The sequence below is a fragment of the Halictus rubicundus genome, chromosome 7 (genome assembly GCF_050948215.1).
Source record: "Halictus rubicundus isolate RS-2024b chromosome 7, iyHalRubi1_principal, whole genome shotgun sequence".
In the NCBI taxonomy this organism is placed as follows: Eukaryota; Metazoa; Arthropoda; class Insecta; order Hymenoptera; family Halictidae; genus Halictus; species Halictus rubicundus.
Window position 1 is genome coordinate 9,334,304 of NC_135155.1, and position 17,400 is coordinate 9,351,703.

Genomic DNA, 17,400 nt, shown 5'->3' on the forward strand with positions numbered 1-17,400 from the left:
ACTGAAGACAAGACATACTATACTAAGGTTATTCTAAATTTTTTATAAACATATTAATCAATTAGAAAGTTTTTAATGATAGTGTAAAATGCGAAGCAAAATGTGTATTTGAACGTTAGCTCGCCGTATAATGTATTGTATCATACATGCATTGTGTTTATGTAGGTAATAAAATTCAATTTTCGTAGAATATTAAAAACAATTTTGAGAGTTTAGTTTTGTAAAATACATTAAGTTAAACAATGTCTCTGGTTATATGCAATCTTCATCGCATGTCAACTGTATCTAGAATCTTAGAAAAGTCAAAAGTGTTTTACCCTAACCTAACACTACTTATGCGTTGCAAATCAGGTGAGCTAATTAAACATCTAATTAAAATTTACCGGTGTGGAGATGATTTCTGACGTAATAATATTATGATTACAGATGATACAGTCGTGGCTATTGGTGACATTTCAAAACAAGTGAAATCAGCACAAAATCCTGAATACATACCAAGGAAGTATTGTAAGTTACACAAGTTCTGTATAATTTTGTTTCTTTTGTTTATTTGAATACAAAGTAACAATGAATTATCATTTTAACAGTATTAAAAACAACTACTCAAGAAGCATTAAAGCATTTAAAATGGATGCTCCAGAAAGATATTTTATCACAAGATATTTTTCTAATGGGTGGGCCAGGAAACAGGCGAAGAGAATTAGCCCTAGCATTTCTTGAACTCACTGGCCATGAATTAGAGTTTATTGCACTCTCAAGAGATACGACTGAGGCAGATTTAAAACAAAGAAGAGAAATAAAATCTGGTACTGCTTATTACCATGATCAGAGTGCAGTGAGGGCTGCGACAAACGGAAGAGTTCTTATTATTGAAGGTGTTGAAAAAGCTGAAAGAAATGTACTTCCTGTTCTAAATAATTTATTAGAAAATCGTGAGATGCATTTAGAAGATGGCAGATTTCTTATACCAGCATCTCGTTATGACAAATTACTTCAGGTATTATATTATATTGAATCGTATATATTGACTACAGATATCTATGCATTTGTAGCAAATATGAACTATTAAAATATGAGAAAACGTGTATATTTGATAAAAACTATACAAATGGGAATTTGCATAAATATTAGTAGTCTAATTATTGTGAATCAATAACTGTTATGGGTATCAATATGAGAGATTAAATATTCGTTTCAGATGCATAGCCAGGAGGAACTGGATGCTTGGAATCTGGTCAGAGTTAGCGAAGACTTCAGAGTTATTGCATTGGGTTTGCCATCGCCACAATATCCTGGAAATCCATTGGATCCTCCTCTCAGATCTAGGTTTCAAGGAAGACACATACCGCCCTTAAGCTACAAAGTAAGTATATTTAAAAGTTCCAGTATTACGTGTACATCAGTGATATATCGATATAAAATTCGTCATATCGATATAGAAGTACACTGTAGCATCAAGTGATCATTGGCGGGTGACAAAATCAATAATGAAATGATTGAAAAACCGCAAAAATTAAGCTAGAAGACTATTGACATAGTAAATAATCATTGGAATTTGGTAAAGAATTATTTTCATGATAGGGACGTATTTTATGAAACTCGAATTTAAAATGTTCAAATTATTTTCCATAAGATAACAAGTACAACAGAATGTTAGATTAGTCAAGCCGATTATGGAATTACCATCAATTAGTTATAAATTGACACTCAGCCACTAGATTATAAATCAAGATATATTTATCATATATGAAACTTCTAAAATATAACAGAATCTTTTAGTCATGGCAAGAAATTTTCCCCTTATTTTAAAATACTGAAAATTAAATATGAAAGTGAGAATGTGCACAAAGATCTGCAGACTGTTGATCATATACATATGAATTCTTAGTGCACTTTTCTAACATTGCCAATGCAACAACATTTGAACTGAAGTTATATATGAAACAACGGGTTACATGAAAAATAAAAAAAAGCAGCAGTATAAAGGGCAAAATGAACATAGAAAAATTAGATCAACAAAAATTAGGTAACAAGAGTAAGGACGCCCACCCACACGCACAAAGCAACCCGTGCTTGTCTCTTATTAGCAATTCGAAGCTGCATAAGTCTCATGTGGCAACGCTCTGTAATTACTGTCGCAGCTCAGAGGAGACAGCGGCACGTGCAATTTGCTCGAGTTTTTACCCTGATTTATGGATACGTAACAGCGTACTATCGGGCATGGGGTGCGGAGGTCGCACCCACCCCTCCAGCCAGCCATCCCTTCCGGTGCCTGTTCCCTTCCTATATAAACAGTTCGTCGCAGCGCTATGGTCACAGTCATCGCGGTTTGGATCGCGTGTCCCGCACACGGGAGCACTGTTTGTCCCCTGTGTTCAGTTGAGAGTCGATACATCGACGTCGAATCGTCACAGAATTTACAGGAAAACTGCAAACAATATTTTCACATTTTTCCGACCTTAGCGAAAAAGTAGAACGATGCTAAAAATCGCAGACAGTAGTGAGCATTTTCCTGAAGACGAACCTAGCGCGATCTGAAAAAATCGTTTCCCCGGTTGATCTTCTATGAGAGGATCGGTTTGTTCGGGTCAGAGTTTTCAGCTCCTGATGTCACACGCATACGGCGGTATTTTTCGTTGACTATGCCGGCTATATGGTCGTCCTCGGAGAGACCGTTGTCTGTTCGCACCGTCTGGGTGGACGGCATACGACACGCGATCCTGTCGCCCAACGATCCTCTCATCGATCCTAAACTGCATCGTCGTTCCCGCGAGACCAGAATCAAGAGCTGCTCGCCGGAGTATCGACGGAGCGGCTCGGAGTCGAGGCTGGATCGTCTGAACAGCTGTTTCAGCAACCTGCACGTGGTCGTCGGCAGCAACCCGTCGGAAAACAAGTCTTCGAGGGTCTACCGGAAGTCATCCGCGCCTCCCTGCCCGAGGCTATCGACGACCGCTTCGTCTACCAGCACGGGACCTCTGGAGGATCGTAAGAGACTTGTCGCGGACCGGCAAGATGAAGCAGCGAAACAGAGTATCGACGTTCTGGCGACAAGAGCGATCTTCAAGGACGAGATTTGCAGGCGGAGAACGCCGGAGCCGGATCCGAGCTCGAGCAGGATCGATCGAAGACAGCCGGAGAGGACGTTCGATACTTTCTGGAATCCGTTGTTCGAGAGGGTCCTCCAATGGCTGGATTTGTCGGGGCGGGCGCACAATTACGAGTTCGAGGAGGACTTTGCGGAAAGTTCGCCGCGGGAGCAGGACCGGAAGTGGAGGCTCATGAAGAGGAAGATACCGCGGTTCAAGCGAGAATCGTTCGCCGGGAAGGAGAGGGTTGTGATACAGAGTTACAAACTGCAGAAGGATCACAATCCCGAGTGCGGTAGGAGAGATAACGCCATCCTGCGGAGAAGGCTGCCGAAGATAAGGAGCGCGAAGGAGGATCAAGATGTCGACGAAACGTCGGATCTCTTGTTTTGCGTGTCCTCTGCGAAGGCGAGTTTGAAGACGGAGGAGGACGAGTCGAAGGAGGAAGTTCGAACTCGGGAAAGGGTGTCAGCGGCGTGGTCTCCTCCGAGGCGTCTTCAGCTGCACGTGGTGATGCCCAATCTTGCTTCCAAGGAGAACACGTCTTCGCAAGAATCGTTGATTCACGATTAGGCGAGGATAGTATTTTTATAAACGTTGTGTAGTCGCTATATAAATTGTATGAATTTTTACACGAGTACTTTACGAGGATATTTGCTTTCTCTCTTCATATGTCTTCTTCAACTTCTGTATCTGGCCTTTGAAATCGATTTTAGAAGTCGACGTAGAGTAGTCGAACAGTTTGTCAAGATTTTCTAATGAACAAGTTCGTAGAAGTAGACGATCCTTGCGCGGTCTACTGCTGAAATTACGTCAGAAGGTAATTATGCCACCCCTTGTAGAAAATATTTGATCAAAACCGTCGGCACGATTGTCCTCTCATCAAATACATTTGATGAGGATTATAAACAAATTTGAAAAGTGTGACAACCTTTAGAACATTTTTTAGTAGTTTGAATGATGAAGATGAGGACAGAGAATGGTTGAAAAAATTTTCTCAACGCATTTGGCGTTATTTTTAATGAAAGTATTTTCCTCGACAAAGGATTATAATGATAGACGGTTTGATTCAATTGATCGAGTACTTTTTACTCTAATGATACGAGTTTAATCATTTATGTGAACATAAAATCACGCAAAAGATGGCGGTAGACATAAATTCTTGTATAAAACTCTGCACAATGTGGGCCAATCCATTGGAATATATTTTTTGTTATTATTATATTGCAAAGAACAGAATGTTAGTGTGCTGTAATAAGAACAGCGGCAATATAACAGTCTGCAGCACAATAGTGCCGCGATTGTGGCGATTAGAAGTTTCGTAGGCGATCGAGACCGTCACGTCACACTTTGGCACACCTCGATGAATCCAATTTTATCGGAAGTCAATTCGACATCCATTATTCGCCGCGCGTGAAGAGCTAACAAGGGAATGGTGCCGGGGCGAGACGTCGCGACGTACAGCGATTTACATGTATTTTCCGGGCGCAAAAGCCCGTAGATCCGAAACAGTAAGTAAAAGTCCTAACGAGGGTCACTTAAAAAGTCGAAAGTGATTAGGGCGCACGTGGCATTTAAACCACGCTTTAGGACACTGTTCCGTGACGGAACGAAAGAAACGTTATTTTGCAGAATTCTTTGTCACGCATCGCAATTTGCAGAGGAAATAGTTTTACACCTATAAATCTCGTGCACACCGTAAAAACGAACCATTCCTTAATTTTCTCTGGTTTTACTTTTCCGGTCCCGTTTGTATCGTTATTGAAATTTGCTGCAGTCAACGGAACGAAGGAACCTGTTATATGCAGCGAAAATGTAACTTATGGATCAATTTTAATATTTCTATTCTCTAATTGATTTGTGTATTTGCTCATTTCGCACTTCGTTCGAAGTAACAATTTTTAATGGAAATAATATTCCGGCTGTAAAAAAGGGAATAGGAATTGAAATTTCAACACTCTTTCTGTTTTTCTCGATTAACTCGCCTGCGGTACATTGAACTACGGTAATTTATTAGAATTTCCGGATCGCGTGATAGCGTCTCCGAACAAAGAACATTAATACCATAATTGCTCGGCGACATATTTCAAGAAGTTCGTAAAACCTTGTCCCTCGGGTATATTTATCGCGACGTCCGAGGAATATAGTGTTGATCTTATCTCCAACGACAATTTCTACCGAAAAGTTTGCAGTTAATCAACATTGCAGTGGTCGCGGTAAGGCCTTCTCTGCCAGTAGAAGTGATTAAGGGTGCCACTGAACGCAATGCCGAAATCAAGCTTGCGATTTCACAGCAATTTCATTAGTCGCCATTCTCGTTTAATACTACTGAGAAATCCTATTAATTTGAACGATTACAGATGTTTGGTAATTGGTAAAACTAAAAATTATGATCCTTACGGCAAAGAAAATAAAGGATGCATTTGAAATTCTTACAAAATGACGTAATATGTAAAAAATCTGTACGTTGACAAAGGTTCATTCAACGAGCTCGTCGAGCAGAAATAATTCCCTTTACGAGGAATCGATAGGGGGGCGATAAGCGCGAAAGGGAATTGATCCAAGTCGAATTGATTTCGCCGAGTGTTCTCGACTTTTAGGAAGTGTTTTACTCGAGCCGTTCCAGAGAGCCGCGTTTTCGCCGTGGCCGCGGTTATCGCGTCGATAGACTCGAGAATGTAGCTCAATTGAAACTTTTCGATGGGAATCTGCGAGCTATCTCGAGGATTCCGTGCCGAGTGGTAGTTATTGCCGTGCTCGGCGTACGATGGAAAGCCCTCTCTCAGCGCTAATCACTCGGGTGGACTGTTTGAAACAAACCGTGGGTGTAACATTCCGTACGGCGGCGGTTGCTCGCGATTACGTCGGCTATGCGGTTTTCGGGCAAACGGAAACAATGCGGATACGTCACGGAAGTAACGCAACCATAACTGAACTCGAGCCGGAGAGACGCGACGTCGCGAACCATTAAGTCAGAATGTCAGAACCGTTCGAGCGTCACATATTCGGTGAATGCGAACATTTTCGAAACAGATGCCAGTTTAGCTCGAAGAACGACGTCGCAAATAATGGAGTTCGCTTAGGTCATGACTAGTTAACTGTCTCGAGAAACGTGATCTTTATAAATGTTTTCGGAACGCTTTAATGGATTCTTTTTTTTTAAACGTGTACCACATTTAGAAGTACATACATCGTACAACTTGTCATAATTTTTTTACTGCAAGATCCTAAAAATGCAACATTGCAAATAATAGAGATCTTTAGGGGGCCATGTATAGATAACTACCTGGGAAACGTGATCTTTAGGAATTTTTTCGGATCGTATTAATAGACTCTTTTTCCTAAACAGGTGCTATATTTAAAAGTACATATATTGTACAACTTGTCATAATTTTTTTACTGCAACATCGCAAATGATAGAGATCTTTAGGGGGCCATGTTTAGCTAACTGGCTGGAAAACGTGATCTTTGGGAATTTTGTCTGAAAAAATGAACGGAGTTTTTTTATTTAACGAGTATTCAATTTAAAAGTGCATATATTCTAGGACTTGCAGTAATTTTTTTGTTGCAAAGTTCTAAAAAATTCCCGAGTAACAGCCCCTCTTTTAAAAATTGTTTTCTCGGAGCTTACAGGGTGTCTGCGAATTGTCTGATGTTTTCGAGGAGAAAAAGAAGTTAACAGCGCACGATCCCATTTATTGGTGTGATTATCTCGGTAATCGTTTCGATTCTAGGATCAGCTGGAAACATTAAAAAGTTTCGGCCCGAACATCGACCCCGGGAAACTGTCGCAGCTGCTGTCGTGCGCGCACGCTTTGGTTACGGAAGAGGCTGCAGCCTTAGGTCTTCCAGATTTCCCTTTGGACAACTTAACGTCCGCCGCTGTGATAATGGTAAACACCCTTAAGTTGCGAAAGCTGTTTGTTTCAAGCCTTCAGTTAATTTGGACGTTATCGCAGGACAAGTGTCCACACCTGCCGGTATTCGACATATTTTACAGGTTCTATCCGTACAAGTTGTTTCTGGGTAAAGAGGGTCAGACAGCCGTGGAGGATATACTGCAAACATTCGATATTCTGGGCTCGGCGACGAAGAACGCTAAACTGACGAGGCGCGTGCATGTCAATGAGAAAATGAATAATTCCTCGAGCGTTACCGTACAGCATGGTAACATTGAAACAACGTTGAACGTAAGTGCCGGACGACATGGAAAATCACACTTTCCAAGTTCTCCATTTAAATCGAACATTTTGCCAACAGGTGCCTTGCGGGTCAAATCCTGACGTAAAGCAGAGCGGATATATAGAAACGAATTATCAGAACGATCTGTTGGCCGGTTTGGTAGAGACGCACTTGGTTTCGGACTTGTGCGTGATCGGCCCGAAGGGTTGTGGAAAGTCTACGACCGTGCAGACTTTGGCCGACTTGATGGGGTACCAAATAGAACCGGTGGTACTTTTTCAGGCAAGTGCAATTGAATACGAAAATTTAAAGAGAAATTTTCACTGAAGAGCAGCTTGGACCCTGAAGATCTAGTAAGGACAACCCTCGATCAATGTCCCGCCTAGGGGCTACCTCTGCACCTCAGCTCTCCTTAAAGGACCAGCCCCTCCTCGCGCACCTTTCACGTTTTCTCCCCATAGGTATATCAATAGCACAAAGCACAAAATCATTAGTCCTACCCTAATTTTGTTCAACCTATTTTTCAGATATGGAGGAGTTAGGTACCTGCATTCTGCATTCCCCTCCCGTAGGCTTTAAATGATTTATCTTTATTTTTAAATTGGTTAACATTTTCAGTTATTTATTTTTATCGTTGTGACTTGTGCCTTTGGTATGTTTCCAAAAATTTGCCGGCCCTGGATTTTGCCACCCTGGGCTATAGCCCCTATAGACCCCGCTTCTAAATCCGCCACTGCCCTCGATTGAAAAGTTCTGGTAAAGTTTGAAACCAGTCCTTATTGAATTTCTTGAATTTAGAATGTTCTTTTTCAATCTCAGGATATGACTTCGAGGGATTTGATACAACAACGAACAACATTGTCGAACGGTGACACGGTTTGGAAAGACTCGCCATTGGTCGAGGCGGCCTTGCACGGAAAATTGGCTGTACTGGACGGACTCAACAGAATCCATCCCAGTACTTTAGCAATATTACACAGGTAATCCAGAATTAACTTGACAATTTCGCCACGACAGATGGACAAAGTATCGTTTGTTTTTAGGCTGGTTCATGATCGAGAGCTGCAGCTACACGATGGCAAGAGATTGATCAGGGCAGACCGTTACGACGAGATAAAAAAAGAATACAACAAGTCGGACGAGGATATGCGGAATTCGGGGGTGCTACGCATCGATCCGTCATTCAGGATCGTAGCCTTGGCGGAGTCGCCATTGATCAACAATCCTTCGGGACAATGGTTGAATTCGGAGCTGCTCAGCCTGTTCCTTTTCCACGAGATGCGGCCGCTTGCTAAATCGGAGGAGTTGCATATCATTCGATCGAAGGTGTTCGTCTTTGTGTTCAAACATTTTTCTAACACTTAAATGACCGTGTATTTGACCTAAAAACCATTGAAATCAGAGCAGTGTAATCCAATCTAGCAGACGCCTTTGACACGGTTACTAGAGTCCTCGGTTCTATAACTGTTTTCAATCCCTGCTCACAGAAAGTATCGTACGTTACAATAGTCTGCGTTGTTTCAGTTCGGGGAGCCGTCAGAAGCGTTATTGAGCATTTTAGAACTGGCACACGTGCTGCGATCCTCCAGCGACCCGATTCTGCAATCTTTGGCGGCGTCATTAAGCACCAGACAACTTTTGAGGATCGCGGAGAGGATGCTAAAGTTTCGCAGCGACGATGCCTATGACGCGGTGCAACGCGCTTGTCTAGCCCGCTTTTTGCCGGCAGTGGCGAAGAACACCCTCGAAGACTGTTGCAAACGAATCGGTATTGTCCGAACAACAAGTTCGCCGAACACGGAGATGAAGTGCGAGGTCACAGAGAGCACGTTGCAAATTGGAAATACCATTGTCGATCGATACAAAACGAACGCTCTAACGAAGGTGCCTGATATCTTGTTCTACGACGTGCCGCAGCACATTTCTTTGCTGGAGAGGCTGTTGCAGGACTTCAGTTTGGGACAGCATCTCCTGTTGGTCGGAAACCAGGGTGTCGGCAAAAACAAAATCGTTGATCGACTGTTGCAACTTTTGAACAGGCCGAGGGAATACATACAGCTGCACAGAGACACGACTGTTCAAACTTTGACCCTGCAGCCGATGGTCCGGGACGGGAAAGTTGTGTACGAGGACTCGCCGCTTGTGCAAGCTGTTAAACTGGGCCACGTGCTTGTCGTTGACGAGGCGGACAAAGCTCCCACCAATGTCACCTGCATCTTGAAGGTACCTGTGTTGTCTAACTATGTCATAGAGGGTGCTCTACATAGCTCGAGCACCTCAATGTTTGTCTCTTTAAACCTAATCATGTTTTCCTCAAGTTTCATAACCTCAAGGTCATTTCGCGTGACCTTACAACAGTCCATGTAATTTGTTTGTATAGTACGATAAATATTTCTTGTATAATTCAAATCGTTTCAATGTTGTTTTTAAAATGTTCTCTTTAAGATCGTCTATGTTTTTCTTATAAACTTTAATTACTTTAAAATTAAAGTCTTGACATTACCGCGAGATTTACTTTCAGTGATACTTCCAGAAACGTTGCCAGAAACGTTTCTCGTACTATCGCAGCTAGTGGTCCGTTTTAGATAAAAGTTAAAATGTTTTACTATGGATAAATAAAAATAATTTGTCGTTCCCAGACATTAGTCGAATCTGGAGAAATGATATTGTCCGATGGTAGACGTATCGTTCCCTCGACGAGCGCCGCCGCGCAAAATTCGAATGCAATAGTGCTCCATCCAGACTTTAGGATGATCGTGTTAGCGAACAGGCCTGGTTTTCCATTTCTGGGTAACGACTTTTTCGGAGCTATGGGAGATTTGTTCAGCACGCACGCAGTCGATAATCCAAGTGTCGAGAGCGAGATCCAGCTTTTAAAACAATATGGTCCACACGTGGATGAGAAGATAATATTAAAATTAGTGAAAGCCTTCGGGGAGCTGAGGAACATGGCCGACCAAGGTCTGGTTTCGTATCCGTACTCCACCCGAGAAGTTGTTAATATTGTAAAGCATTTAGAGGTGAGGCATTCAAATTTAATTTCTTGTATTATTTATCATTTATTTGTATTTAGTTCTTGTTTTTCTCTCACTTTTTCCATTATACCAACTTTCACACTTCTTGCTATTTCCTACCCCCATCCCTTTGTACACTTCCTCTGTCTAACCCTCATCTAACTATCCTACTTACATATCTAACTATCTCTATTTATATTAATATTGCTCAAATTAATTTCCCGTAGTTCGTAAAGAGGTTTTCACGTTGTTTATACTTTCAGAAATTTCCCCAAGAATCTTTGGCTAACGTGGTACGGAATGTATTCGATTTCGACCGATATAGCAAAGAGGTTTTCGATTCTCTAATCTCTGTTCTGCACAAATACGGGATCGCGATAGGAACTAGTCCCACTAATATTGCGTTAGCGAACGAGTAAGATATTAAATGTAGATAAACGTTGTTTAAACAATTTTCATTTGGTATGAATAAAAAGTATGTTTAATTCAAACGTGCGTTTTTATTTCTGCATGATAAGTTGATAGTAATACAGTCCAGTACGAGAAGAGCGTTCGTTTATTGAGACTTAATATTTTGTTCTCTCTTGTTATTTCAGAATTTCGTTTCCGGAAAACAAGACTTGCATTATTTGGGACACATTAAAAACGCAAGAAACGTTGCCAGTTCAAGAAAGATACATTAAGTTCAAATCACCCGTACGTTTGAATCAAAACGATTTGCCATTAGACTGCGTTGAAGCCAGATCAAGTTTGTTCAGTGAATTGCAAAGGTATTGGACTATACCAATTGGGGAGGCTAGTAGGATTGCAGGTTTGGCAGTGGCTAAAGGCCCCAAAGGCGATGGTATAGATGATAAGATTCATATCCTAGCATTGAATCCCTTGAGAATCCTCAGCATGTACCAAGAATCGGATCAGATTCAGGAAACTGTGATACATGGTCTAATGAATGTAAATAGTCACAAGCCTGTATATAATATAACAGTTGATAATGATCAAAATGTTTTAGTACATGAGGAGCATGTAAGTAACTTCGTAAAACCATTAACTTTATGATTTTAAATTTGATTTTATTGGACTAATAGAAATATTTCTTTTCAGAGTAATGGTTTGTTAATGGTTAATTTAAACAACCAATCTGCACAGCAATTGCAGTTGGCATCCTTCTTCGACATGGCATCAGACAGAATATCGCAGAGCTTTGGAACGAGAAAGACAATTTTGTGGAAGATGAAGACTGATTTGTTGCAGTCTCACAACCAAATCGTTTTCTACACTCATCACTCCAACAAGATAGACGTGATCAATTTACATTCGTCGAACGCTTATACGATCAATTTGCCATTCGATTTAACATCGGTTATGGTTGCGTCCCACAAGAAATGGCTGATTCAAGACATGCCTGGAAGCAAATACATGCTTAAAAAATCCATCGACTCGTCTCCCTGCCCCAACGTTCTGCAAGAATTAAAGGAGACTAGCAAAACTCGAGGAGAAGTTGGTTCGTTACAAAGTTGCGGTAAAAGTAACTTGCCTATTAGTGTAGTCACCGCAGCTCTACAACAGAAGATTGATGCTCCGAACAGACTATTGGCGTCCGACAACATGTACGCCGGAATCGCAGTCGGATTTCCTGATTTGGATAGCTTTACGGAACTTCACTTCTGGCCAAGAAAACAGCGGATCAGAAATCCTATGCCTCCCATTGCTACGGAAAATGGACAAGTTGTTCGAGTTGTTGAACCCAGAGACGTGCCTAACGAAGTTCTTCCACAGGATGGCAAGAACGTTGAGATTTTCTGCTATTTAGAAGTAGTTGATACTGTGGGTCATAAACTACGTTATATCCCTGTACCAGAGTAAGTGGTCATTTTCTCGAATATATCGGCATTTCCGAAAATTTGGGGATTCCTGAATATAGTGGAAGTCCCGAGAATACCTAATCTCGAAAATTTGGGGATTTCCGAATATATCGGGATGCTCGAGAAAAAATTGTCGGGGAATCCCAATATATTCGAGAATTCTGAAATCTTCTGTTCTGATCCGGAATAAAATTCTTGACTCGGTTCTTGCAAACTTCTATCTTCAATTGACTTATTTGTACATTTTTTGGGAAATTTTTAGACCAGGCAGGTTATCGCACATGGCTCAAGTGTTGTACGCTTACCATCAGCCTCTCTACGCTGCGACAAAGTCGAATCATGATTTGGTAACAATTGACGCAGGTGGTTGCCTTCGTCTTTGGGAAACGTCGATAGCGAGCATCGTGAAATCGTTGGACGAATGGAGGAAGATGGTTGGCAGCGACAATGAGCGATTGCAAATTACCAAGGAGCGGTATTCTGGGTTGGACGTTAGCGGCCCAAAGTTTGGTAAAGTTGACGAGAAAAACGAACCACATGTTGGAGGGAATACGTGGGCCGGCGGAACCGGAGGTATAGTGTACAACGTTTGAATATTAAAGCCACGGGTTGAGTGTTCAATGAAATTTTCAGGCAGAGATACAGCTGGTCTTGGCGGGAAAGGAGGACCTTATCGTTTGGACGCCGGCCATACAGTGCACCAGCTTAGCGACCAAGAAAAGAACGATGTGCCCGAACACATAAAAAAGGCAGCGAGGGAAATGGGACTAAAAGCATTTAAACAACGCTTGAAAGACATTAGAATGAGGGAGTACGACCATCAGTTGTACTCGCGGTTCAGTAGTCCCGTTCAAAAACAGGTTCAGGCTTTGAGAAATATAATAGGTAAATATTAGAGAATCCGAAAATCTCAGGTTGGGACGGGTCTAGAATTTTTCTCGAAAATTTTCAATATTATCCCCGCAACTTAGTGAATGCAGGCTAGGTTAGAACTGGGTTAATGACTCTTGAACTTTCTGGAATACTTTGCACAACATCTGATAGTAATATTGATTGAAACGCTAGTCTAGAGTGCATCTCTAATAAGAAACGCTAATTGACATTCTATACTTGGAAAAATGTGGAAGCTAATATGTGTGTGGTCTAATTTCCGAAAAAGAGAACCTGATGACAACAGTTTTTGTATTCAAGATTTTTATTCATGAATTCTTTTTGTTCAGTAAAGATATTTTGCAAATTAAGCAAATTTTGATGAGAGTCGACAACGCGCTAAATTCTTATCGTGCAACAGTTTTTAGTCGAAATAATTTCTAAAGATAAGAATCTTTGTTGCAGGAAGTCTACAAGCTAAAAGCAAAGAGCGAGAATGGTGCAGGCATCAAACTTCCGGCGAGTTGGATGACACGAAGTTGATAGAAGGTTTGACGGGGGAAAGAACGATTTATAGAAGAAGGGCGGAGAAGGAACCCGAACCTGGTACACCACTTTCGAAACCGAAACGTCTGAAATTGGTGGTTGACGTATCGGGTAGTATGTACAGGTTTAACGGGTACGATGGACGACTCGATCGAGAGATGGAGGCCTGCGTAATGGTAATGGAAGCGTTCAGTGGGTACGAAGGAAAGTTTCAATACGATGTCGTTGGTCATTCTGGAGAACAACATGATATCGTTTTTGTGAAGCACACTCAACCACCTACAGATAATAGACGGCGATTGGAAGTGATACAGGTGACAAGATTAAAAAATTAACAAACCATTAATTCCCTGCGTTTTACATAGTGGTAGTTTTTGGTTTCTAATTTTTTGAGTTTCAGCGGATTTGTTGAAGATTGGTTGAAGAAGGCGATATATTATCCGAAAGAATGGAACTCACGTATACTGAAGAAAGTAATATGTTCCAGATGATGCACGCGCATTCGCAGTTTTGTATGTCTGGAGACCATACTCTGGAAGCGACCCAGCATGCAATCGCCAGCCTCGCCAAAGAGGATTCCGACGAGTCTATCGTTGTCGTTCTGTCTGATGCCAATTTGGAGCGTTATGGCATACGCCCGGAACAATTTGCTAAAGTTCTTATGTCGAATCCAGATGTCAACGCTTTCGCCATATTTATTGGATCCTTGGGAGATCAAGCTGAAAGGTAAGTGTGGCAGAAATAACTTGTATATCTCGACAATGCAATAATTAGATTGCGGATCTTTACCCAAAATAACCATTTTCTGCTTCAATTGCAAGAAACGGGAACAGAACAGGAAGTTCATTGGAAATGCATTGATATTTATACAAAGTTAGATTTTATAATGGTTACTCTGTATATTCTATCCAATTTTCTATATAGGTAGTATCTAAAGACCGCATTCTAGTTAGTAACAATTCGATTAAGCTGAATTCAAAAGGAACAATTTTGGAGCAGAAAGGTAAAAATATATTTGGTTTTAAGACTGACGCAGAAGATGCCGTCAAGCCGAGCTTCCATCTGTATGGACCTTAGGGATATACCACGAATTTTACAGCAAATATTCGCAGTTTCTCTGCTGAGTACCACGCGCCCCAATTAAAAGCATCTCTCTGGTAATGGAAGTTTCTGTGAATATTAGTAACAGTGTCGAAGTAAGCCGTGTATTATAGTGTACATTTAAAATGTTAGAGAACATGTAATTTTAAGATAGTGTAAGTATAAATTTTCAACTCTATTGATCGACATTACTACAAAAAATTGTTAGTAACTGTTTCTAATCATTGGTAATACTTTTTTCCAAATGTATAATAAGGTATTGATATTAAACTTCTGGCTGTTGGATATTTATTTAATATATGATAAAAACTTACCGTTTCTTACCACTAAAGACTTTACATTTTTATTATGAACACAAGCATATCAAACTATGTTTAAATGCTTTTAACTAGCAACAAGTAAGAAAGCAAGTACATAGATCTACAGCGGAATCAACGATTTTGATTCCGTAATGTACAGACCAGAATAAAGTAAAATCTATAATAAAATTCTTGGAGCTTTTTTATCTAAACTTGATTACTATCCCAATAACTTAACCGTTCCAAAATTAAAGATCTTTACTTTATGCAGAGCCTTTTGAAAAACGAATAAGGCTCCATGCCAGTCTTCAAGCATTTCAAACCTCTAATAATTCCATCAGATTATTTTATTTCCGAATTTCCATAGCAAGATAAAGCGTAAACGCTGCGATTACGTTCAAAATTCGCAACGGGACCGAAACCGCTCATTACTCCGCTAACCACCCACTCGAGGAGCCGCAAGGCCATTCGGAGCAGTCGCGACAACTTTCGCACCCCATTTCACGCATTAATCTCCATCGCGCACCTCGTCCGACCTCTCTCCACCTTCGTTGCATCAGCAGCGTGCGCCGCGAAGAGACTGTGTCGACGTCGTCGTTACAGCGCAAAGACAACTCGGAACAATTATACTGAAACAAAGAGCCCGCTGTAAAAGAAGACAAAACAAAAACTCGAAAAACAAATACTCACAAGGTACGAGATCACCGAGGCGGCGGCGGCGACGCGGCGCACGTGTCTCCATGCGAAATCAGGGCAGAGCGAGAGCGGGTCGACGCACTGTGGGCCATGTCATTAAAACAGGCGAAATTAAATAAAAATGTTCATGTCATGAAACAAGTTAAAATTATGTTTATTTGTAAGCTAATACTTGATTGAGATAGACCAAAAAGGGCACAGATTTATATCTGATCTTAAATAAATAATAGTAAAGTTCAAGTCTCTTGGAGCAATGTACCATTCTTGTACCAATTTCTAAGCGAATACTTTCTTGGCAATTAAGAATGGATTTTTGTAGTGCAGGCAATTATTTCTTACTAAAGTCGTAATTCGCTACCAATTCGTTGGTAACTTTCGCTACCATTATCTCCTCAACTATTAACTTCGGGGGGTACGTCCACAAGACATTAGTTGCTCAAAATCTATTCGAAATCAATTATTATAGCAAAGTACCAATTTCTCAGATTGGAATACAGCCCCTGTAAGGGTAGTTTTACAAAAACAGTTTCACGTCCCAACAAACAAGTAATACCTACCAGAATGAAATTCCACGAGCCCAAAGAGCCCTTAAAACCGTTCTGTTTGCAACCGATAACGTGCAATTAACAGAGACATGAATTTTGTTGAGCTTTCCGCGATTCTGGCCTACTGTGCGTCGGAAGAGGGTCGCGTATCTCGAGTACCCGTCGTCTGGCCGGGTGGGTGGTCGGATTCGGGGGTCGGTGCGCCCCTGCTGACAGGGGGGTGGCGTCGGTAGCCGAGGTTCGCCGACTCTGATCGAGCCGGCCTCGGGTCGGGTCGCGGCGCGTCGGTGACGTTGTCGGGTCTCGGTGGTGGTGTGGGGTGCGCATTTGTTAGTCGCACGCCGGTCGTTGAATGGAGCGGGTGTGGAGACGCGTACAAGGCGCCGGGCGTCGCGGTGCAGCAGCCCGGTGTGGCTGCCCTATGCAGCCGTGTCAGCTGCACGTGGACCAACGCGCGAAACGCGGCGGCGGCGGCCGGAAGTCCCGCGGCGGACCGCAGACAATCGTGTGCGGTTGCCAGGTGCAGCCGTGCCCGGTTCACCCGGTTCTGATCAGGGTTCGTCGTACCCGACCCGCGGTTACCAACTGCGACTGTCCACCCGACTCGCAGCCCTGTCCGCACGCACCGCCGCGTACCTCGGCCCTGCGTCGAGTCCGCAGGTAAATAAACGCCGTCGGCCCGATCCTCGGCAAACCCGCGATCTCTCCTACAGCTGTTGGCCCACCCCCGAGGCACCCACGCGTCCCGAACCATTCCGCGACAAAGGGGTGGAAGGCACGAAGGTCACACTAACGACGTGTTGATCGCATTTACGGGACCCGGACACCGGGGCCAACGCGACTCTTAACCCTGGCTAACCCTTCCAACCCTTTCGAACGATTCACGTCGTCGTCGTCGTCGTCGTCGTCTAGCACCGGTGCACGGGCTAACCGATGCGTGTTGCGTGTGCTGGGGGTCGAAACACTCGCGTGATTCTATTATGCCGGATTAACAGGGTTTATTGACTGACGACCCGACCCGACCCGAACAGCATAGGTTGCTTTCTTACGATCGAGTTCTACAGGTAGCTCGGTGCACGAACCTATGCTCGTGTTCAACTTTCTACGGTCATCACTTCGATGGACGAAGTTCCGATGTACAGTTTGTTGTAGGTCGAGGGTGGGATTTTTGTTTCTACGGAAAATTAGTCGACGTT

General features: G+C 42.3%; 2 protein-coding genes across 2 annotated transcripts in view; both read left to right on the forward strand.

The window, feature by feature from the left end:
- The first annotated feature begins 3 nt into the window (after positions 1 to 3).
- Positions 4 to 15,123, forward strand: C12.2 (von Willebrand factor A domain-containing protein c12.2). The gene is made up of 19 exons (XM_076791053.1): positions 4 to 351; positions 427 to 507; positions 588 to 997; positions 1,199 to 1,363; positions 6,824 to 6,982; positions 7,049 to 7,279; positions 7,350 to 7,553; positions 8,091 to 8,251; positions 8,315 to 8,597; positions 8,796 to 9,494; positions 9,911 to 10,291; positions 10,549 to 10,700; positions 10,882 to 11,308; positions 11,387 to 12,144; positions 12,410 to 12,720; positions 12,781 to 13,032; positions 13,483 to 13,877; positions 14,051 to 14,289; positions 14,590 to 15,123. The coding sequence occupies exons 1-19, from the start codon at positions 243 to 245 to the stop codon at positions 14,705 to 14,707; spliced, it is 5,535 nt and encodes a 1,844-aa protein (XP_076647168.1). The 5' UTR covers positions 4 to 242; the 3' UTR covers positions 14,708 to 15,123.
- A 1,433-nt stretch (positions 15,124 to 16,556) lies between these two features.
- The window catches only part of Hwt (SH2 domain-containing adapter heavyweight), a 272,150-nt gene continuing 271,306 nt past the window's right edge, over positions 16,557 to 17,400 (forward strand). Inside the window, exon 1 of the mRNA XM_076791075.1 lies at positions 16,557 to 16,864. Coding sequence (XP_076647190.1) covers positions 16,557 to 16,864 — 308 coding nt within the window. The remainder of the gene's footprint in view (positions 16,865 to 17,400) is intronic.

Bases quoted from the DNA above. Each gene is read 5' to 3' on its own strand.
- C12.2 (XM_076791053.1), top strand. From the start codon at position 243: ATGTCTCTGGTTATATGCAATCTTCATCGCATGTCAACTGTATCTAGA. The intron at 9,495-9,910 runs GTACCTGTGTTG...TGTCGTTCCCAG, and splicing joins ATGTCACCTGCATCTTGAAG to ACATTAGTCGAATCTGGAGA. The intron at 13,033-13,482 runs GTAAATATTAGA...TCTTTGTTGCAG, and splicing joins GGCTTTGAGAAATATAATAG to GAAGTCTACAAGCTAAAAGC.